At 34.4% G+C, this 20048-nt stretch overlaps 4 protein-coding genes across 5 annotated transcripts in view; 3 read left to right on the forward strand and 1 right to left on the reverse strand.

Moving 5' to 3' along the window:
• Positions 1–1999: 1999 nt before the first annotated feature.
• On the forward strand, positions 2000–4508 carry LOC132047183 (uncharacterized). The gene is made up of 4 exons (XM_059438126.1): positions 2000–2227; positions 2321–2548; positions 3588–3663; positions 4145–4508. Exons 1-4 carry the CDS (start codon positions 2147–2149, stop codon positions 4183–4185), a joined length of 426 nt encoding a protein of 141 aa, XP_059294109.1. The 5' UTR covers positions 2000–2146; the 3' UTR covers positions 4186–4508.
• Positions 4509–6732: 2224 nt separating this feature from the next.
• On the forward strand, positions 6733–9880 carry LOC132047190 (late embryogenesis abundant protein D-34-like). Its single transcript, XM_059438139.1, has 3 exons — positions 6733–7135; positions 8364–8657; positions 9515–9880. The coding sequence occupies exons 1-3, from the start codon at positions 6806–6808 to the stop codon at positions 9674–9676; spliced, it is 786 nt and encodes a 261-aa protein (XP_059294122.1). The 5' UTR covers positions 6733–6805; the 3' UTR covers positions 9677–9880.
• A 1331-nt stretch (positions 9881–11211) lies between these two features.
• On the forward strand, positions 11212–13729 carry LOC132047200 (late embryogenesis abundant protein D-34-like). The gene is made up of 3 exons (XM_059438152.1): positions 11212–11718; positions 12600–12959; positions 13268–13729. The coding sequence occupies exons 1-3, from the start codon at positions 11389–11391 to the stop codon at positions 13436–13438; spliced, it is 861 nt and encodes a 286-aa protein (XP_059294135.1). The 5' UTR covers positions 11212–11388; the 3' UTR covers positions 13439–13729.
• A 1867-nt stretch (positions 13730–15596) lies between these two features.
• The window catches only part of LOC132047205 (uncharacterized), a 28567-nt gene continuing 24115 nt past the window's right edge, over positions 15597–20048 (reverse strand). The window contains exons 1-3 of one of the 2 annotated variants that reach the window (XR_009412816.1): positions 18078–18281; positions 16116–16262; positions 15597–16024 (exon numbers count right to left, since the gene is read on the reverse strand). Coding sequence is in view for 1 of the 2 variants with exons in the window: in XM_059438165.1 (XP_059294148.1) it covers positions 15845–16024; positions 16116–16262 (327 nt within the window). In the remaining variant the exon portion in view is untranslated. Of the gene's footprint in view, positions 16025–16115; positions 16263–18077; positions 18282–20048 lie in introns of those variants that run through there. The other variant, XM_059438165.1, reaches the window with a different exon arrangement.

Below are 20048 nucleotides of genomic sequence, written 5' to 3' on the forward strand. Positions count from 1 at the left end.
TATGTGACGGGCCTACTTTTTCATTTTAGCTTTCAAAAGAATAAAGTTATATAACTTTCTAAATTTTAGAAAAAGGTATATTCAAACTCGTCCTTTTAATTTTACTGATATGCTTTTGTAGTTACATAATATTTTGGCATGCTAGAAGTTTTAATAATTATACAAATATTATGAATTGTGATAATTTTATTTTATTTTTATTTTTTTCTACCACATAAATTAAAATGAGGAAAAGTGAAATTCATTAGCTGATATGCTTAAATAAGGAAATATGATCATAAATCTTGCAAATGAAATTAATTAAGGTGAAATTTGTTTACTTTCATTCATTATATTGGCCAAAAAGGATTCTTTTTCCAAAGCAAGCAATATTCCATTACCTATAAAGGAACGAAAGTAGCCATATCTTTTTGGCACGTACAAAAGTAACCATATGACGATACAACAGCAGACCTAACTAGGAGTATGTTTTCAAGATACAAAATAGCAAATAGCTACATTATGTGCCATTTTGTTTTTCTATATATACAACGTTTAAATTCAAAAAAATGCATAAGATCCCAAATATCTTTATATACAGCATCAACTTCTCAAGTAACCACTTGGTTGTTTTGTAATTAGTTTTCATTTTCCAATAATGAAATCTATGGCTTATAGTTTTATCCCCTAAACTTCTTTCTAGATTTATATAATTTTAAGGATGAATTTCACGCGCTCGGATAATATTTATAAAAATGGCTCGGACAATATTTACAAAAATGATCTTAAATGTGGATGGTTTTGAACTTTGACCACACTTGTTTCAGAGGCAAAACTCCAAATATAAAAAGTTTTTGACTTTTATTCCAGAAGGTTTACACAAGGGACAAGTCAATAGTTAAAACTTCAAGAGTCAAGACCACCAATTTACTTGATGACCACCTATTTGTAAGGTTATCGAGTGTAACCTCACCGGTAGTCCTAAAATTTTGGCAACCCAAAACAAAAAAAACATTGTCTAACCACATAATAAGAGATACTCAAATAGTCAAATTTACCTTTTCATTAAAAAAAAAAAACGATAAACTTGTAATGCACAAATATGTTTCTATGATTTGTTGGGATTTTATGAATGAGTGTGAATCTCTTCACTGGTTTACTTTGTATGCTATAAATATTGGTCTTTTCTCAGATTTTTTCCATACGAAAAATTCTGCAATCTCTCTTCTTTCTGCATTATACTTTTTGCACAAAACAATAAAATTCTCAGTGTGATTCGACCGATTCATTGTGTTCGCTGCACACCGGTGTTTGAGGTACCGCTATATCAGTGATAATAATCCGTTCTATCATGAGAGGAAATAATATGCAACCTTGGGTACTCAGTCAATTAAGTTCCTAAAGGACACGTTGTAAGTTCAGTAGGCTTGAATTTGTTCATTGTTATTTCTTCTACTTCTCTATTTCTGATTTTACTTGATTTCTGTTTTTAAAATATATTTTTCGAATACAAAAAAAAACAACCGATCAACATTCAATGGTAGTGGACAAGCCTTTATAAGTAAGAGCCGAAGGTGTCACTCGACGCCAGTTTCCATGAATAATATATTCTATACATACATGAATATAAATGACTCCCTAAAAAGAATAAGAATATACAATAAGCACTACCATTTGGTATGGGAAGTAAAATAAAAAAAAAAATCCTATAGTTCCACACCCAAACAAATTGTAATTGGACGATACTAATGATACAAAGTTTAGCATATGTCGCGAAGAAATTGCACGGTTTGTCCTTTAAATTGACTGGTCTTTAATTTTTGTTCTTTAAAATAGAACTCTAACGAGATAAATTCTTTAAAAGATTCGACATAACTTCGTGAAACATTATAATACGAAAATAAAAATTTATAACCCACAAAAAAATTAGTTATCTTGAGAGGCAAAAATTAAAAACCAGCAAAAAATAGGGACAAAAGTGCAAATGACCCATATGCCACTGATAATCCAAGTTCCACTTCAGATCAAAATTGAAGAGGTAGCTTGATAGAAGCCAAATGTTCCAGTTATTTCCATTAACCCACCAAAACGACGACGTATTAGTTGATTAAGCAAAGCACGTAAATACCCATCGAGACTACACTCCAACACCAACGTAGTAGAAAAAATGGCAGCACAAGGAACATGCCTTAATCATGTCTCCCGAGAATCCGCTGATATCAAACGTCTCGCCCAATTTTACATTGAGGTTATATTTTTTCTGTTTAATAAACACAAAATTAACAAAAATTTAAGACGTAGTAGTTAATTAATGATTTTTTTTTATTTTTTTTTATGGCAGATATTTGGGTTTGAGAAAGTTGAAGCTCCAAGATTTGAATTTGATGTGATATGGTTGAAACTGGCACCATCTTTCTATCTTCACCTTATTGAGAGGGACCCAAATACGAAGCTTCCAGAAGGTCCATGGAGTGCCACGTCAGCCGTTGCTGACCCGAAGAATCTGCCCAGAGGTCACCATGTCTGCTTCTCAGTCTCCAATTTCGATTCTTTTGTTCAGACCCTCAAGGTTTAATTAGCCCCCTAATTAATTGTTGAGTATTAGATTTTCCTGTTTCCTGATGATTATGTGAAATGTGGATGTCAAAGTGATGGTATCATCCTTAATTTGATGATTTTTTTATTCCTTTTCTTTTTCTTTTACCCTTATGGATGATGTTAGTTCTTGTAGTGGAAATTTGAAAATAAGATTGTGTAAATGAGGTTCCTTTGAATGAGATATGTGAAAAGCCATATAGGAAGATGTGTTGATTAATTAAAATGTTGCTTCTTTGAGGTTTACCAAGGGGATTGGAGTTGTTCTACTTACTATTGAATCAAGTCTGTCTTGTTTTATTTGTTGGGAGTATTTAAAAGAAATGCATTAGGTTCTTGTTTACTGTGAGCTGAGATGTAGCAATTGAAAGTTGAATTGGTATTACAGGCAACAGTGTTTTAAGAGCTAGATAAAATAATGTCATGTGCTGATAGCTAATATTCTATTTGCTTAGCTATAGCTGTAGTAGTTTTAGATAATGTTAATCAGAGCATGAATCGTAGACCAGTGTCTAGTGTCCAAGAACATCTTTAATACTGGAGTTTATAAGGGTCAATATCAAAAACGTAACTTAATGTTGGATTAGCCAAGATCAAAGGCATGCCCATTGACAGAGCTACAGCCGTATTTGTTCTAGATAATGTTATCACGAGCGTGCAGTATCTAATGTTCAAGAATTTCTTTAGTGATGAAGTAAGGGTCAATATCAAAAACTAAACTTGATATGGATTTGCCAAGATTAAAGGCATATCCATTGATAGAGCTATAGCTGTATCTGTTTTAGATAATGTTAAAACAAGCATGAATTGTAGACCAGTGTCTAATGTTCAAGAACTTACTTTAGTAATGAAACTTTATAAGGATAACTATAAAAACCAAACTTGATATGGGTTTGCCAAGATCAGATGCATTTGCAAGTTGTTACATTAAATTCGTTTCTTTCTTGATTTTGAGTTATCCATGACTAATGGATCTAGCCCATCACTGCTTTTCTCTTAACTTTGCCATTTAGGAGAAAGGAATTGAAGTTCACGAGAGGACTCAACCGGATGGAAAGACCAAACAAGTCTTCTTCTTTGATCCAGATGGTGAGATTTTCCTTTTATTCATATATGCTAATATCACACTGCTTCCAAGGTAATAGTGCTTTTAAGTGTATGAAATTGGATGACTATCTACTCAACCTCAGAGAAGAAAAAACATGAAAAATGGATGTTCTTTATACTCCTTTGAGTCTCTTAACCTGATGTCCATGCTAGTCTATCAAATTCTTCGCAGCTCTGCCCTTGATTAGGTAAATTTTTTGAAGTTGAACTAGCAAAGGTTTGAGGGACTTGAGACTTAGGTCACAAGTCCAAGTCCTGCGCCATGTGAATTAAGCCTAGTATTTAAGTGGAGAAGGTAGAGGGGCCGGTCCATTATCCCCGAGCTTTAAAGATTGCAGTTGGTCCTAAGAGTTTGCCCCAAACAGATTTCTTGGTCATCAAATTTTTAGTTTTTTTCTTTGAGATTGGTAAATTACCTGTAATCGGAGTTTCAATTCAGTAATATATGGTTCTCAATCTGCAGGAAATGGTTTGGAGGTAAGCAGTGCGGCTCCTCTCTCCTGAACAGTGACCAAACACTTGGTCTCGCGTACTTTGTAGCCATAAGTTTTAGAGTACAATAAACCCACAGGCCTTAGGAAAGATTAGCTCGGATGATGACCTTGTGTAAATTGCCTATTGGTCTGAAAATACTTGTGTTGTTTACTTATGCTTTCTCTTTGCAATTGCCTCCAAGAAACTTGTACTCTGATTGTAGCCAGTGCAAAATGACTGCAAATTGATAGCGTAAGTAATGTATGTATGTAGATCGATCTCTCAATAAGACAATACCAGTGGAGTAAGTCAGTACTTAGTAATAATAGCTAGTGAGAGAGATTTATACTGTAGTTCAATAGCCATGATTGTCTTGTTAACCTTATCAACAAGAAACTGATAGATATTAGAAGTGATTATGAGGGCGGTTCAATGATGTTGGTGGCCTAAAGCGAAAATATATCAAAAGGGCCCTAAATTTATTTCGTAAAATTCATATAATTATAATGAGACACAAAAGAACCCTCAAATTTTTTATCTAACGGTAAGAGCACGCACATCACAATTCTGAACTTTATCGTAAGCAAAAGCATGGTAATTAAGTATAGCAACGTAGAAAAACAGGCCTATTATCCATCGAGTTTTCAACTTTATGTCACTTGCTTTTAGTGATTTTTAAGTTTAAAAAAAAAAAAAAGACAAATGTACTTAATTTCTGATGCATGGATCAAACATGACAAAATTAAATAGCTAATTTAGAAAAATCGAAAATAAAATCATTAAAAACGTGAGAGAATGAGTGTACATAGAGAAAGAAAAATTAGAATCAACAAGGAATACTAATATACTATTTAATTTAATGAATTTTTTTTATTGTTATTTACTCACTCATCTGTACAATTTCAATCAAACTAAAATAAAAGTTTAATTTTTTTAATTATTAATATTTATAATAATACACAAATTATGTGTTATATATATAATAATGATATAATATAATATCTAATATTTGTAATAATTTTAGGGCCCTAAATATTTGGGGGCCTAAGGCAAAGGCTTCATTTGGGGCAATTTGCAGGATTGGCCTTTCTTTGGGGTTGGTCTTTAACTTTTGCCTTTCGCTAAAAAAAAATTCGTAATTTTTTACTGAGCTGGGGCTCGAACCCATAACTTCAGGGTATTAGGCGAAGGACAAAACTTAAAGACCACCGCAAATGAAGGGCAATCCGCACAAAAAAAAGCTTCATTTGCCTTACCATTAGGCCGGCCCCGGTTATTACTGATCATTTTTTTGCACGGATTACCCTTCAAATTGGTGGTCTTTAAGTTTTGCCTGTCGCATAATAGCCCGAGGTTGTGGGTTCGAACTCCAGCTCAGTAAAAAAAATAAAAATCGAAAGGCAGATATTCGGATTCGCAAGATATAATTTTGCAAATTCTGCCTTAAGACAGAGTTTTGAAGGCAAAACTCTGCCTTGCGAATTTAAACTTTACCTTGCGATTTTTTTAAAAAAAAATTTGACTGAGCGGGGGGTTCAAACCCGAAATCGCGAATTTTTAGCGAAGGGCAATAGTTAAAGACCACCAATTTAAGGGACAAAAATTAAAGACCACCCTCAGCGAAGGGTAATCCTGCAAATTGCCCATTACTGATTACTAAGAAATTTGAAGGAAGCTGAAAAATTGAATTCTGCTCTCGCTTTTCTGTCCGATGCTGGAAGTTCATATAACTTTTGTGATTAGCTGCAACATCCACAACCATATACTCCTAAGACGTATTGAAATTTGAAATGATAAACTAGTCTAAAATTACTTACTCGATTGATAAAAATAGTTTTTATAGCTGACTTATCTGTTTCAAGTCGTGTAACAAAAATGAAGGAAAACGAAGTCGTGTAAAGAAATGAATTGACCAATATGAAGCAAGATTGCGCATCTTTCTCGGCCATGATCACTGATCATGTGTATTATATGTCATCAGTTTACTATATATCTGATAGGTTCATCGGCTTGCGTGATATTATAACTCAATTCATAAAATTAACAAGAAAAAGTAAAAATGATAGCAAATGTTTGCTCCCTCCCATAATTAGTTAAAGAGAGCTGGCATAAAAATGCAAAAATAGCTGTATAACATCGAGTTATTCCTTTGTTGTTAATCATTTTACTTGATTTAAGATAAAAAGAGTTTTCAGACTTGCTTATACAGCAAAATTAATTACGTGAACTAAAAATTAAGGTCTCGTTCAAAGTTGTAATCCTGATTATAACCATCAATCTGATTTTTTAATAACCAGTTAGTCATGAAGACTGCTAATAATCGGAATAATCGAAGCTAAACACGATTTCTTAGTGACGTAACATTCTCATACTCCAGTTTAGTACTCAACAAGTACACTTCCCAGTAAGTTATCTTGACTATTCAAGAACATTCAAAGTCACAAATCTTAGTCACCGTTCCTGCTTATAAATCCGCCACGTTTGCACAGAATTGCAACGTGTCACCCATTGACTTACTCGAGCAACTCTAACTCAAAAACGCCTACCAACTGAAGAAAATTATCGAAATATATGAACCCCTTAGCATGAAAAAAATTGTGAAGCATACACACATATCAACAAACTGCAAAGCATCAAAAAAACAAGAAAGATGAGTCAAGGACAACCTCAAAGGCCTGAAACAGAGCATCAGCAAGAGCCCATAAAATTCGGAGATGTTTTTAATGTAACAGGGGAGTTAGCTGATCAGCCAATTGCACCACAAGATGCAGCCATGATGCAGAGTGCTGAGAGCATGGTGTTTGGTCAGACCCAAAAGGGTGGTCCTGCTTCTGTCATGCAGGCTGCTGCTACCAAAAACGAAAGAACTGGGCTTGTTAGTCATGAGGCTTCCACTCAGGTTGCTGGTGATGAAGGTGTTACTGTAGCTGAAACCAAAGTACCTGGTAGACGTATAATTACAGAATCAGTTGCTGGACAGGTATATAAGTACTCTTCGATTTCAAATTTCTCGTTTTTCCTAGTGACAAGTTGTTATTTGATTATAAAAATGTTGTGACTTCTTTACATAGGATCTAATGATTTTATTCTGACGTCTAAAGATGTGATGATTTGTTTACATAGGACTATAAGTTCTAAGGATTTTGTTAGTATGTGGTTAATGTTTAATCAAGTACACTAGTCGCCAAATTTAGTTAAGGTTAAGTGACTACAATCTTTAACAGACGTTTGAACAGGAGTCTGGTTGAGATTTGAAAAATAAATAAATTGTAGGATCTGAAGTTGCAATCGAAAAGGGTATTTGGAGGTTGAAATGGTGTTTGAACATGAAATACAGACGGAAAAAAGTCGAAAAACTCTTGCAACCTATTTTTGAAAATTCAAGTTCTGTTTTATGTTTTATAATGAGCAAATTTGATAAACATAGCAAGTATTTAAAATGTGTTAAACATAACATGTAATCTTCAAATGATATTTCAAATATTTGGAATCTTATCTGTGGTCAAATGGTTGATTTGATCAATAATTTCGTAGACATGACCTGCAGAAAATGTTTGTCACTCTGAAAATTGAAATATTGCCACCTTCCTTGTCCCTTATTATTTAAGTTTGTTTTTCTAAGAGTTCATGACTTCTTTGGGAAATTATATATGTGTATTAAGATAAAAGACCCCAGATATAAGCTCGAGGGGAGGGGGCTGAAGGAGTAACTGGGGAGTTTAGCTGTCCTCCACTTTCACCAACTCTAGTCACATATGGCAATCTGCGTGATCCCTGCAAAGGGAACGTTGGCACTGTTGTAATGTCACATCGTTTGTACTCTAGGATCGTTTATACTCTATGGAGAAAAGTCTTATTTTGGATTGTATAAAGATAGCTTAGGGAGGAGGGAAGAGCATCTTATCCTTGAGACTTGTAACCCTAACTATTTTTCTCTCTCAATCCCAAGCTCAAGAACACAATATTGCTTTGAATAATATTGATTTCCATTATTACTGTATTACTGAGTCCATAGCTTTACAAATCAAACGCACACCTTGGACTTTCAAGGATCGGATACAGCCCACTTGTCTTTAAACTCTATAAAAAATTTATAACTTTAATTGATATTCCCGAAACCCGTTTTTGCCGGAAAACAAAATATATTAAGCAGTTTTTATATTATTATAAACCTAAAATAGGTACTCATGTATTTGAAATTATTGCAGGTATTGGGGCAATATGTTGAGGCTGTTCCAGTAATAGCAGCAGCAGTAGGAGGAATAGATGTGGAGGAAGCGCCCATAACAATAGGAGAAGCTCTGGCAGCAACAGCCCACACAGCAGGGGAGAAACCGGTGGAGCAGAGCGATGCAGCCGCTATACAAGCGGCTGAAGTCAGAGCCACCGGTTCTAGCGTTATTATCCCCGGAGGATTAGCGGCCACAGCTCAGTCAGCAGCCTCAGGTAATGAGGTGTTGGCTCAGGATGTGGATAAAATCAAACTTAATGATGTCTTGACTGTAAGACTCTTGCACACTTTTGCCTTCCATTATAAGATGGATTTTACGTTTATATATGCTGACATTGTTAAACTTTCATTATCAAGTTCTCTCTTCCTTTCAATAAGGTGTCCGTAGTTCGACTAGTCACGACTTCAAGAAAAAAGGGAGGTGTCGATTCTTATAGTCATAAATCATAAACTATAGATACAAATATTGGTACCAAAATGTCACTTGAATTTTGTGATCTAAAACATATTTAATTTTGGAATTAGAGATTTTTTTAGGGTAATTAAACATTTCCTTTTTGAATGTTGTGATTTTAAATATACATGTGAGGTTTTGGAATTGGAAATTATTGAAGGAAGATTTTTTGGTAATTAAACATTCTTTTTGTGATTTTAAATATACATGTGAGGTTTTGGAATTGGAAATTATTGTAGGAAGTGACATTCTTTTCAAAATGAAAACCGACTAAAATAAGAAGCCAGACACAAATTGAAACATAGGGAGTACTGTATATTTTAACTTGATTGTGTGGAACAAATGGTTGTACCACTAGTCTGCTGTTACCTCTTTTGAGATTTTGTCTTAATTTTAAGTGTGTGAAAAGTATACTCTGCCCTACTTATCCTCATATTTAAGGATATAATTGTAAGTTGACATTCAACCAAAAACAAAAATTGTTCCCAATAATTATGACAAATTCTCTAAATACTATGATAGTTGTGTAAGATCGAACAGAACAAGGATGAACGATTCACATAACCAACTTTAATCAACTAGTTAATTATAATACTGCTTTGTGGTTAAGGTGTAGTTGGTGAAATATTTGAGTGATAATTGATGTTTTTGTTGTGATTTAATTATATATATAGGGTGCCACGGCTAAATTACCGGCTGATAAGGCAGCGACGAGGCAAGACGCAGAAGGGGTTATGGAAGCAGAGCTTCGGAATAATCCGAGCCTCACAACTTATCCTGGTGGAGTAGCTGCGTCTGTGGCTGCTGCTGCAAGGTTGAATGAAAGTAGTTCTTAATTGAGCTAGGCTCATGTATGTATAATATTAATATTAATATCACTTTGTAAAGTTAGCCAGACGTTGTTCTTCCTCTTGTTTTTGCCCTTTGTAATTAGTTGTTAGGCTGTGTAAAAGTTTCCTACTTTGTTAAATTATGTTAGCTCCGTTAGCTGCGTAAATATATGTATATATCTCCAATCCGAAATGGATCGTCTTTTTTGGCAATTTGCAGTACTATTGCACCCAGCTTTCACTTTCGATGTACAAGACACACCACTAATTTAGAAGTAGCCTAAGAAGTTCATCATAAAGCCTAGATAAAATTAATTCATTGTACTTACCATCTCTAAATTCATCAACATAGTTATTCAATACATTCAAAATGAAATTAAAAGCTTACAAAAAAAAAAAAAATTACATGCAACATCTACTATCAAAAAATGATAGTTGCCTCATAAGAATACACTGTACCTAAACAAAGTTAAAAACTATTTCTTTCGGTAGAAGTTCAAATACATTCTACAGTACTATAGTAAGGTCGAAGCCGTGAGCTTTAAGAAATTTCCAAAGACAACGCTGCTGGACTTTCAGTTACAGCCTCACATGACCGAAACTCTCATAGTTTCACTGCTCGTAACATTGTTGTATTTCTCCTATTTATGCCTGTTAGTTTGATTGAATACAAAATTTAATTCACTAAATATGAAATTAAAGCAAGCAAGAAATTTTGTGTTTTATAAATTTGAATTAAAAATAGATGGCGTTTTCATTGAAATTTTTAAAATATACGTACCTAAATGTAAAAATTAAATAGTTAATTTTTCAGCTTCAATTTATGTGGCGTTTTTCACTTCGTGAAAGTCAATTATTTGATTAATTTTTGAAGCCAAATTGAATTTAAAAAATAGGAACTTAATTAGCTATTCAATAACTATAAGAAAAATATAATAATGTATTTTTTCTCATCCCAATATAATAGAAAAAATTTGTTTTGCGGTTTTGAGAAAAAAATTATACTACGAAAGCGAAAAATCCCACGTCATACAGGAAGTATTAAGTATAAAAAATAATATTTCTTTTTAGATAGTAGATCAAAAAGAAAGTACTAACAGAGAATTTGTTTATTAATTTAAGCATAAGTACATCGTAAAAACTCTGCTCCACGGCCGCCATTAATAGATTTCCTATTTTATGTTGTGGTGATACTGAGAAAGTTACAAGTTGACAATGTGCCAGCTACGTTTTATTAGTGTCACATTATTCTTGTTGTATTGTGCAAACGGTACAATAAACTTACTATCAAGTAGAAAGTTTCGAATATTTTCCAACCATAAGGTTATAAGGGGTTAAAACAAGTAATGGTAACGCTAACCACAAGCAAAACCAAAGTTACGTTGTTGATATTAACATTAGCAATTGGTTTGCTGTGAACTTTATGTGACTGATATAAGAGAACACAAGCAGTGGATAATTACACTATGCCATGAGAAAAGTGAAGTTTGACATGCAAGTGCCCTAGGCTCTTTAGCTGCCACATCTATAACTTTAACGCCACCACACTTCTTCAATAGCCACTTGTCCCAAAATCCCTCGTCTCAATCCAAACAATACCTCCATCTTCTTTCATACTTATATCCTTTCTTTTCCCTCAGCCATACCGCACAGCTTGTTAGATTTCTAAGTGAATCCCTTAATTCTCAGTGTACGTTTTAGCCAATAATTTTAAAAAAATGAGTCAAGAACAACCAAGAAGGCAACAAGGACAGGGTGAGCAGGACCCAATCAAATATGGTGATGTTTTTGGTGTCTCAGGTGAGCTTGGAGAAAAGGCAGTTAAGCCAGAAGATGCAGCCATGATGCAGAGCGCTGAAACCGCCGTGCTCGGGAAAACACAAAAAGGTGGTCCAGCAGCTACCATGCAATCAGCAGCTAATCTTAACGTGAGTGCTGGTCTAGTTCAACCTGGTGATGTTACTGATGTTGCAGCTCGAGAGGGTGTTACGGTTACTGGGACGGCAGTTCCTGGAGCTAATATCATCACTGAATCAGTTGCTGGCCAGGTAACGTTGTAGTAGTACTTATTACTAGTGGTAACTAATTTCATCTCAATATATTGGGTGCTATTCCGTTTCTAAATTTTTGTATGGAATACTATGCTATATATCTATACTATAACCTTGCACAACATGGAGTTAGCAAGAAATTACAGAACTTGTTACATGATTTTATTTGTCTTTTTAGCAATAAATCAGTAGTTAAAGTTTTGATCCGAAGTATTCTTGTCATTTTAGAAAATCAATCTTTAATTATTACTCCAAGAAAGCATAAAATTATTAATTAATCAAGGAAGAGAGAAGGATAATCTAGACAAATATTCATATGATTAATGTTCTACTATTAAATACTTCCCCTGGTCCAAGAAGGATTTAGTCTAAATAACCTTTAATTGAATTTGCATTTTAGTAAGTTTATAACTAAGTGCATATCTAGTATGGAAGTATATAGTAATACGATATAGTATTATGTACATATCAAATTTCATTAAAGAAATAGCAAAAGTACGCATAGGAAATTCTAATTTAGAGAAGACTTTTTCGGAATGCGAAAATAAGGGTGAATATATTTAAAACATTTTAAACCAAAATGAAATTATAACAACACCAAAATGTTATGAAATTTAAGTTATGTACCGTAACATGTCATAGCATAGCAGGTTACTTTTTGTCATTTGTTTTAGGTAGCTACATTACTATTGATGATTATTAACTGATCCAATTGGGTAATTATTTTTGATCCCTCGTCAACACACATCAAACTTAAACTTGTTATTTTATTCTTATGGTTATCGCCGTCCTCGTTTGGTGCCACGAAGGCCAACGAAAGAAATTAATTGCTGTTTCTAATTACTTGACCAGATTTATCTACTGGTGTTGATATACAGGTAGTTGGACAATACATCCAACCAACTGGAGGGGCGACTCAAGGTGGTGCTGTTGCCACAGGACAGCAACAAGGGGTAACTGGAGGCGATGGCGGTGGTGGAGGACGGCAACAAGGAGGTGGTGGTGGAGGCGCCGGAGCGATCACGATAGGACAAGCTCTTGAAGCGACTGCACAAACAATACCGGCCAAGCCAGTGGATCAGTGCGATGCAGCAGCAATCCAAGCAGCTGAAATACGAGCAACAGGCAGTAATGTTATCACTCCTGGCGGGGTCGCAGCCACTGCTCAGTCGGCTGCGGCCTATAATGAAACTATGATGAGAGATGAGGACAAAGTTAAGCTCGGAGATGTCTTGTCGGTAAGTAATTAAATACTCCCAGCTTTTTTTTTTTACCGACTGTACGTTATTTAACTTTTTGTTACTTCCGTTTTAGGGATTTAAACATCTTGCCGTCATAATAGATTGTTTGAACTTGCCTGTGTATATTTGGTGTATATTACTCTGCCTAAGGCTAAAAATAATAGATTGTTTGAACTTGCCTTTGTATATTTGGTGTATATTACTCTGCCTAAGGCTAAAGATATTTACCCGCGTATTGCCTAGGCTAAATTTTTTATGACGACTTATATGGTGCTTTCATATTATGACGACTTGCATGCATACAGAGTGCTACTACGGTGTTGCCAGCGGATAAGCCAGCGACGAGGCAGGATGCAGAAGGAGTGGTGGGGGCGGAGATACGCAACAGACAAGACATGTCCACCACTCCTGGGGGGGTCGCTGCTTCTGTGACTGTAGCTGCCAGGATGAATGAAAGGAGTCAACAGCAATCTTAATTTCCTAAACTGGAATCTATAGGAATAGTTGGTTTACCTTCCCCTTAAAGGCTATAATATCTATGTGTTGTGCTTTACCGAGTCTTTTTGTTGTGTTGGGATTGCCTCGAGACTTGTAAGCAGCCAACACACTTCTGGTTGAATGTTTGCTCTAGCCATGTATAATAGTAGTCAGTTGAAGTCAAAGAAATGTTTGAGCTTGTTTCTTAAGACCGTGCAACCACTATGGTTAATTAGGTTGGCTTCTCAAACAGTCTTGATAAAAATATCAAGTAACATGTACCTTTTCTAGCTTTGTCCAGTTCCTCATTCCTATTTAGTGGATATGCCTCTATATATTCTGTTACTTTTGAAAGCAGAGTTATGGAGCCAGCTTTATTTTTATCTCAAGTCCGTGGGAGACGCACCTGTCTAACGACCTAGAAAGACAAATATGTCATACTTGCCTGATTATGCCCTGTTTTACTCAAATATAGTTCAGATCGATCCTCCAATGTACCACATTTCCAACAGATGAAGATAGATTGCTCATGCTACTTTTTAGCCAAAAAAAAAAAATCTGTTTACAAGGAGATTAGAGAATATGAAGGTGCTGCGCCCTATGCTATAAAGACAAATTTCTGCACCATATATCCTAAATGTTAGGGACTAGGGTTGGTTAGCTCATCTATTCACATACATCAGAATTTCCTGTTTGTATTGTGTTCCCTATGGATCATAATTTGGTAAAACAAAATGTGGATTCCATTATCTTTTAATATACTCTCAGATGACTTGTTATTGTGACTTGTGAGTAAAACACAGCGGATGCGTGTTTCCAAATCACTATATTGTGGTACAAATATGAAACTGCACCCCTTTTTACATTTCTTTTCCTAGTAATCTAGGATGAGTTCTCCTTGGTTTGTTTTTCAGATGAATCCTTCAGCTTCATGAATCTCTTTTCCTGTGCTAATCTCTAAGACTAAAGACTTTTTTCTTCACTTGGGAAGGGAGGAATCTTTCTTGTCTACTTTTTCTTTGAGTTTCCGCTCCAATTTGGGAACTCTCGTAAGTGTTGCTTATTTCTGAAACTACATTAAACGAACCCTTTTCGGCTCTTCGTGTATTCATAAACAGAGAAGCACCAATATTATTCCAATTGAAATGAGCTACTATGCCTTGCAACCAATGATCTTTTTTACATGCTTTTATAGATTAGCATCTACAATACATAAAATAGTGATATGACAGAAGCATAAAATCGACTAACCTCTATTGTCACTTTTCTTGCATCTAACTAGTTGCCTTATCTCAGGCAAGTGTCATAACCATGTTAGGATTACCGGGTCAATAAATATGATACGTAGCTGTGTCAGCAGCTTTACAATTGTAGCTTTGACCTGTATGGGTAGAGATCAAATCCCTTACCTGGTCTCTCACTTGATCTCTCATGATATCGCTAAATAACTTGATAACTATATTCCCTTGCATACATATCTGGTTCTTTGTACCTAGTTGTCAAATCATCAAAACAATACAAATCACAGCATAACTTATCACATTATATTGCTGGAGTTTGACATCTACCTATGTTGAGGTGTGCGTTCTCTCGAATGTGTTGTTGTCAAATTGTCTAAGTAGGCATTTGGGCATTTCAAATCAGCATTTATTTATGCAATTTGCACAAAATCTTAACTTCAACTTCATATCATGATTTCAAATTTTTTAAAATGAAAACTTGACTCATAAGTTATATTTAGTAACAAAAAATCCGTAAGTTGGTAGATATATTTACTAATCATTTATATTAAAAGATCTGCAATTTGATAGTATATTAAGAGACTGTCCATATCATGTCGGAGAATCATATTAAAAAATAGTTATGCTACAACTCATGTTCAATTTTTTTTTATTGAATTAAAGTTCGATCAGTTGATGTTTTATTTTTCAAAAAATCCTTCTAGGAGCGTATTAATTTTATTATAAACTATGATTTGCTTATTTGGTAAAACTGAACATAAGAATTGAAATTTTTTGATGAGTTTCACAACTTCGGGCATGTCCAAACGGCTCCTAAAGCTATCTCAAAAGTGATCTTGACAAAATATGGACAGAAAACCAACCAAATCAAAAAACATCATGCCTTCTGCCAGCATATTGCCAAATAGTCTAAAGCTGTCTCAAAAGTGAACTTGTTACTAACCTATTCAGATACTGAGAACATATACTTGTAGGCTGTAGCATATAGTGTTTGAGGGATTTATATTTAGAGCCATTACAAGTCAAAAGCATGAAAAAAGTACGAGTACCTTGCCAATAAATTGTCAATGGCAAATACGAAAACCAATATTACAAGCTCTAGTTTAGTAGAAGAAAGCAAAGTTTTGTTCGCAAGGGAGTCACCACAGATATTTCAGCAACAAGTTAGACCTTTTTGCGCCTGCATATTGGAATCTCAATTGTGTCATCAATCAAGATTACAACCTTAGCTTGAAAAGTTTCTTCCTTCCCAGCATTATCAATTTTAAAGGTGATGTAGAAGTTAAAGTCACTAGGGCCACCTGCATTTATCCTCACAATCTCCTTAACTTTGCGTTCCTTCCCCTGCAATTAACAATAGGCGAAAATTCAATAATAATGAAGGAATAGCAGGGCAGCAGAAAATGGGGAAATAACAATGAAAAAATCTTCATACATCCTTGCGTTTGCGGTAGTACTTCTTGATTGCCATTGAAGCATAACCCTTGATCCTAGCCACATACTCAGGATGACGTTCAAATCCTAGAATGGGGTAGATGGGAGCAAACATGCACGACCCAGGGTATTCATCAAAATCAAAACCCTATTAAGATCCGTACAAATAAACAGATGAGAATTGCAACAACAGAGTAAAAAATGTTTATATTTTAGGAGGTAATTCAACATTGGAGTTCTGAGTGATCTAAACACAGAGTAGAATCTAATCACAAATCTGTTAGTTGAAAACCTGTACTACAATAGAATGTGTTCCACGGAGCAGATTCTATCATAAACACAAGATATGCATGCAGACAAGAGAGAATGGTTTCCCATTCAAGAAAATGCAGTAAATTCTATGCTCAAATACTAAGGGAACACGTGAAACCAAAATTACATACAGCATTCAAATGAAATTAGGCCCGTTCAAGGACTGCTCTTGCAAACACTGAAAAGAAATCCAGTTCAAATCTGATAACAGGGTGGCGACTAGTCCCATAGAATGATTTTCCATCCTCCTTCGCAGAGTGCAGTGCCCGAGAACTAAGTACGCCTGATTACATGCATTTTTATTGGCTATACTATACACATTATCAGGTCATACAGATTGATAAGAGGAGGAAAGCAATATAAAATTTACATATATCAAAAGGCTATCGTGTCTACCATACCCTCCCTACCCATGAGAAAATAGTGGGACTTGAACCAGCTTTAACACACATATATACATACTGAATAACCCAAGGAGGAGGAATGTGATATTTAACTGTTTGCACATAAAGTTCCATTCTTTCTTGAGCCATATATAAGAAAATATGCATACTAGAAATGGGAATGATTCAGGCAAAACACAAAGATGTCTAGGAACTAACTGGACCACACACAAGTAGATAACAAAAATAAAAGCATATACAGAATAAAGTTTAAAATGAAAAAGGAGAAAAAGAGAAATCAGGAAACCTATGTCTACATCACTTGGCATCCACATGCAGAGCCAGCCACATATAAATGATTTATTCAATAAAGGGTACTTATGATGCTAATGTACAATATATGCTGCAATCAACTTGTTTCAAGAAAAGGAACAACAAGCATACACGTGAAAAATTTACATTTTGTAACTGAAAGTTTATATTGATTCACTTTTCTAATTAAGAAAGTATCATAACTTGATTGTCACACAAGGAGGGAGTTGGATTTCTAATCAGCTATGGGAAAATTGCAACTTCAACAATCTCAATTGCATGTTTTAACACTATTTCCTAGTTAGAAAGACATGATCTAATTCAATTCCAGCACTAATTCAAAATTCACCTTTCACTTAATTTTATTCAAGCAAAATCAAGCTATTCAAGGAGTAAATAAGAAGTCATTTACAACAACAAACCCAACATAATCCTGGATGTGGGTAGTGTGTACGCATTATTTACCCCTACCCACACAAGGTAGGGAGGTTGTTCCCGGTAGACCCTCAGCTCAAGGAGGGATGAAAAAGAAGCAGTAAGATCAACGAGATATTAAGATAAACGAAGTGAAAGAAACAATCATTTACAACAATAATCATAATTTAAGGCGGAGTATATTTACAAGTCAACAATTTGCTCGGCACTATATCCACATCCTCACAGAAGTAGCCGGCTGGATTCATTGTTTACTTTTCATAGCCGGTGTACATAGATTACAACAGTGATTATACACATATTGTGCATGGTTCATACATATATTATACATCCGCTGGGTACTCTTAGTTAAGAGGTTGGTGAAGGGGTATTTAGGTTAATTCTTCCACAAAACCACAAATTAAGGCGTAGTAGATTAAACTATTGGCTTGGACAAAATATACAACAAATTTGTTTTTCCATGCAATTTTTCATATTATTCAATGGGCATTGCAAAAACAACAACAACAACAACAACATACCTCGCTCTCGCGTAGCTGCTGATAATACTTGATGAATACGTCCTTATTTACCACGGGCTACAATCATCCGGGTCATACCCGGATGATTCTTCCTTCCCATTCTCAACCTTTTTGCTATTTTCATCCTCAACTTTCAATTCAATGAATTTTTCACCCAAGGTCGACATAGTTTTTGCAGCTGAAACCCTACTATTTGTGTGTTTCTTTATTATGATGATGATGATATGTAAGGGGGTCAGGGATAGTATACAAATTTCCTCTTTAACTTAACCCGAATTTTCAGCTTCCCCCCTTAAAACTTTTCAGATGACCTCTCAACCCCCTGTACTTTAAGTTGTTTAGTAGCCAGGGCAAGTTAGTCGTTTGGATTGGGCTAATTTATGTTCGTTTTTAAATTTTTTTTTGAGTTTATTTCTACTGTGTCATTTTCTTTAAAATGTTCAAAAAAATAGACTTAACTTATCTAAAAGCGTCTTATCTCAAAATGCCTTATCCAAAAAAATAAGTTGACTACCCCAACTTATTTTTTTAACTATAATCTCTATATAAGCCCATCCAAACAAAGCTCTTATTCATGTTTAGTAACATCAGTTTTCTATGTATAACTAATCTCTATATAAAAATAATACATAGATTCTTTCATAACTAATGCATGTATTACTAATACCTTCATAACTTTAATTAGCTATCAAACAACGTTAACCCCTAAATGTAGACATGACAAAAAAAATTGTGTACACGTCTGTTGTAGCATGTAAAAAGTTAAAACTAGAGGAAGGAGAAACTTTTAGAGAGAGAAAATAATTGCGAGATGGTCTCTGACCACGTTTTCCTTGCATTTTTCTAAATTATTTGAATTATAAAATATCATGGCATATATTATTTTTATGTAGTTTCTAGATACATCAATTTTACAAACTTACAAAATCCATGTCAAAATTATGATCAAAATTATAAAATTTGACCCTCGTACTCCGAAAAGGTTCACATAAATTGAAACGGAATGTTAAAGAACAATGACTTATTAAAGAAAATTTAACTATGTTTAGAATATTTTTAATTTTTCTCCATCAAAAAGATTAACTTACATTAGGGTCATCATATATGTCCAAAAGAATTGATAGCGTCATTTATAATTCAACTTGGGAATATGGACTCCCAAAAGACTTTATGAACCAAAGAAATAGAAATTTTAGCTAACTTATGTGCAACAATATTAAAATTTCTAAGAATATATACAAAGTCAACATGGTAATTAAGATGGAAGATATTGACATATCTCTTCCCATGCAAGACTAGATGTGGCAAATGGGTGGATTGGGTCAAATTTGGACGGGTCAAGTCAGTAAGTGAAATCAGCCTAAAATTTACTCGGGTCGATATGCGTTGAGTTGATATGTGTAAAATAACGGGTCATAATCCAAACCGTAATCCAAACATTCCTTCCTTATAAACTGACCAAATTATAATGCGTAGAGTACAAAGTTTAAGTGGCCAAGTGACAATTCGTTTTCATTTTCAACATCTGATGTGATCCGGTGAAAGTTGAAATTCTAAAAGTGTTGTAAGCAAAATCTTAATTTTACGGAAAGCCAAATTCAAGCACAAAAGCACCATTAATTGATGCAGAAATTAAATTATACATCATAAATTGATTTTTGATAATTTAAATATAATAATTGGATAAGTAACTTGTAACTTATAACTAATTAACCAAGTTACTAAAAAAAAATGTGTTGGAGCACGTTTAAAAATTAAAACTTAATAGCAAATAGGAAATCATTCTGTTAATAGTAACTTTCAGTCGTATACCTCACATCAATGATTTTTTTTAAAGGTAACATGTAAAGGGCTATTGTAAAATTGCTAGTATTATAAAAATGAAGGACTCACATGCAAACAGCTAAACAAAGTGAACAACTAATAGTTTAGGTGTGTTTTGATAAATAGTTGGTGATAGTTTAAGTAGCA

The sequence above is a fragment of the Lycium ferocissimum genome, chromosome 1 (genome assembly GCF_029784015.1).
Source record: "Lycium ferocissimum isolate CSIRO_LF1 chromosome 1, AGI_CSIRO_Lferr_CH_V1, whole genome shotgun sequence".
Taxonomy (NCBI): domain Eukaryota; kingdom Viridiplantae; phylum Streptophyta; class Magnoliopsida; order Solanales; family Solanaceae; genus Lycium; species Lycium ferocissimum.

What these genes read in the sequence shown, in the direction of transcription:
- LOC132047183 (XM_059438126.1), top strand. Translation starts at nt 2,147, where the DNA reads ATGGCAGCACAAGGAACATGCCTTAATCATGTCTCCCGAGAATCCGCT. An exon ending in TCGCCCAATTTTACATTGAG is followed by an intron (nt 2,228 to 2,320) that starts GTTATATTTTTT and finishes TTTTTATGGCAG; the next exon opens with ATATTTGGGTTTGAGAAAGT. An exon ending in CTTCTTCTTTGATCCAGATG is followed by an intron (nt 3,664 to 4,144) that starts GTGAGATTTTCC and finishes CTCAATCTGCAG; the next exon opens with GAAATGGTTTGGAGGTAAGC.
- LOC132047190 (XM_059438139.1), top strand. Translation starts at nt 6,806, where the DNA reads ATGAGTCAAGGACAACCTCAAAGGCCTGAAACAGAGCATCAGCAAGAG. An exon ending in CAGAATCAGTTGCTGGACAG is followed by an intron (nt 7,136 to 8,363) that starts GTATATAAGTAC and finishes AAATTATTGCAG; the next exon opens with GTATTGGGGCAATATGTTGA. An exon ending in AACTTAATGATGTCTTGACT is followed by an intron (nt 8,658 to 9,514) that starts GTAAGACTCTTG and finishes TTATATATATAG; the next exon opens with GGTGCCACGGCTAAATTACC.
- LOC132047200 (XM_059438152.1), top strand. Translation starts at nt 11,389, where the DNA reads ATGAGTCAAGAACAACCAAGAAGGCAACAAGGACAGGGTGAGCAGGAC. An exon ending in CTGAATCAGTTGCTGGCCAG is followed by an intron (nt 11,719 to 12,599) that starts GTAACGTTGTAG and finishes GTTGATATACAG; the next exon opens with GTAGTTGGACAATACATCCA. An exon ending in AGCTCGGAGATGTCTTGTCG is followed by an intron (nt 12,960 to 13,267) that starts GTAAGTAATTAA and finishes GCATGCATACAG; the next exon opens with AGTGCTACTACGGTGTTGCC.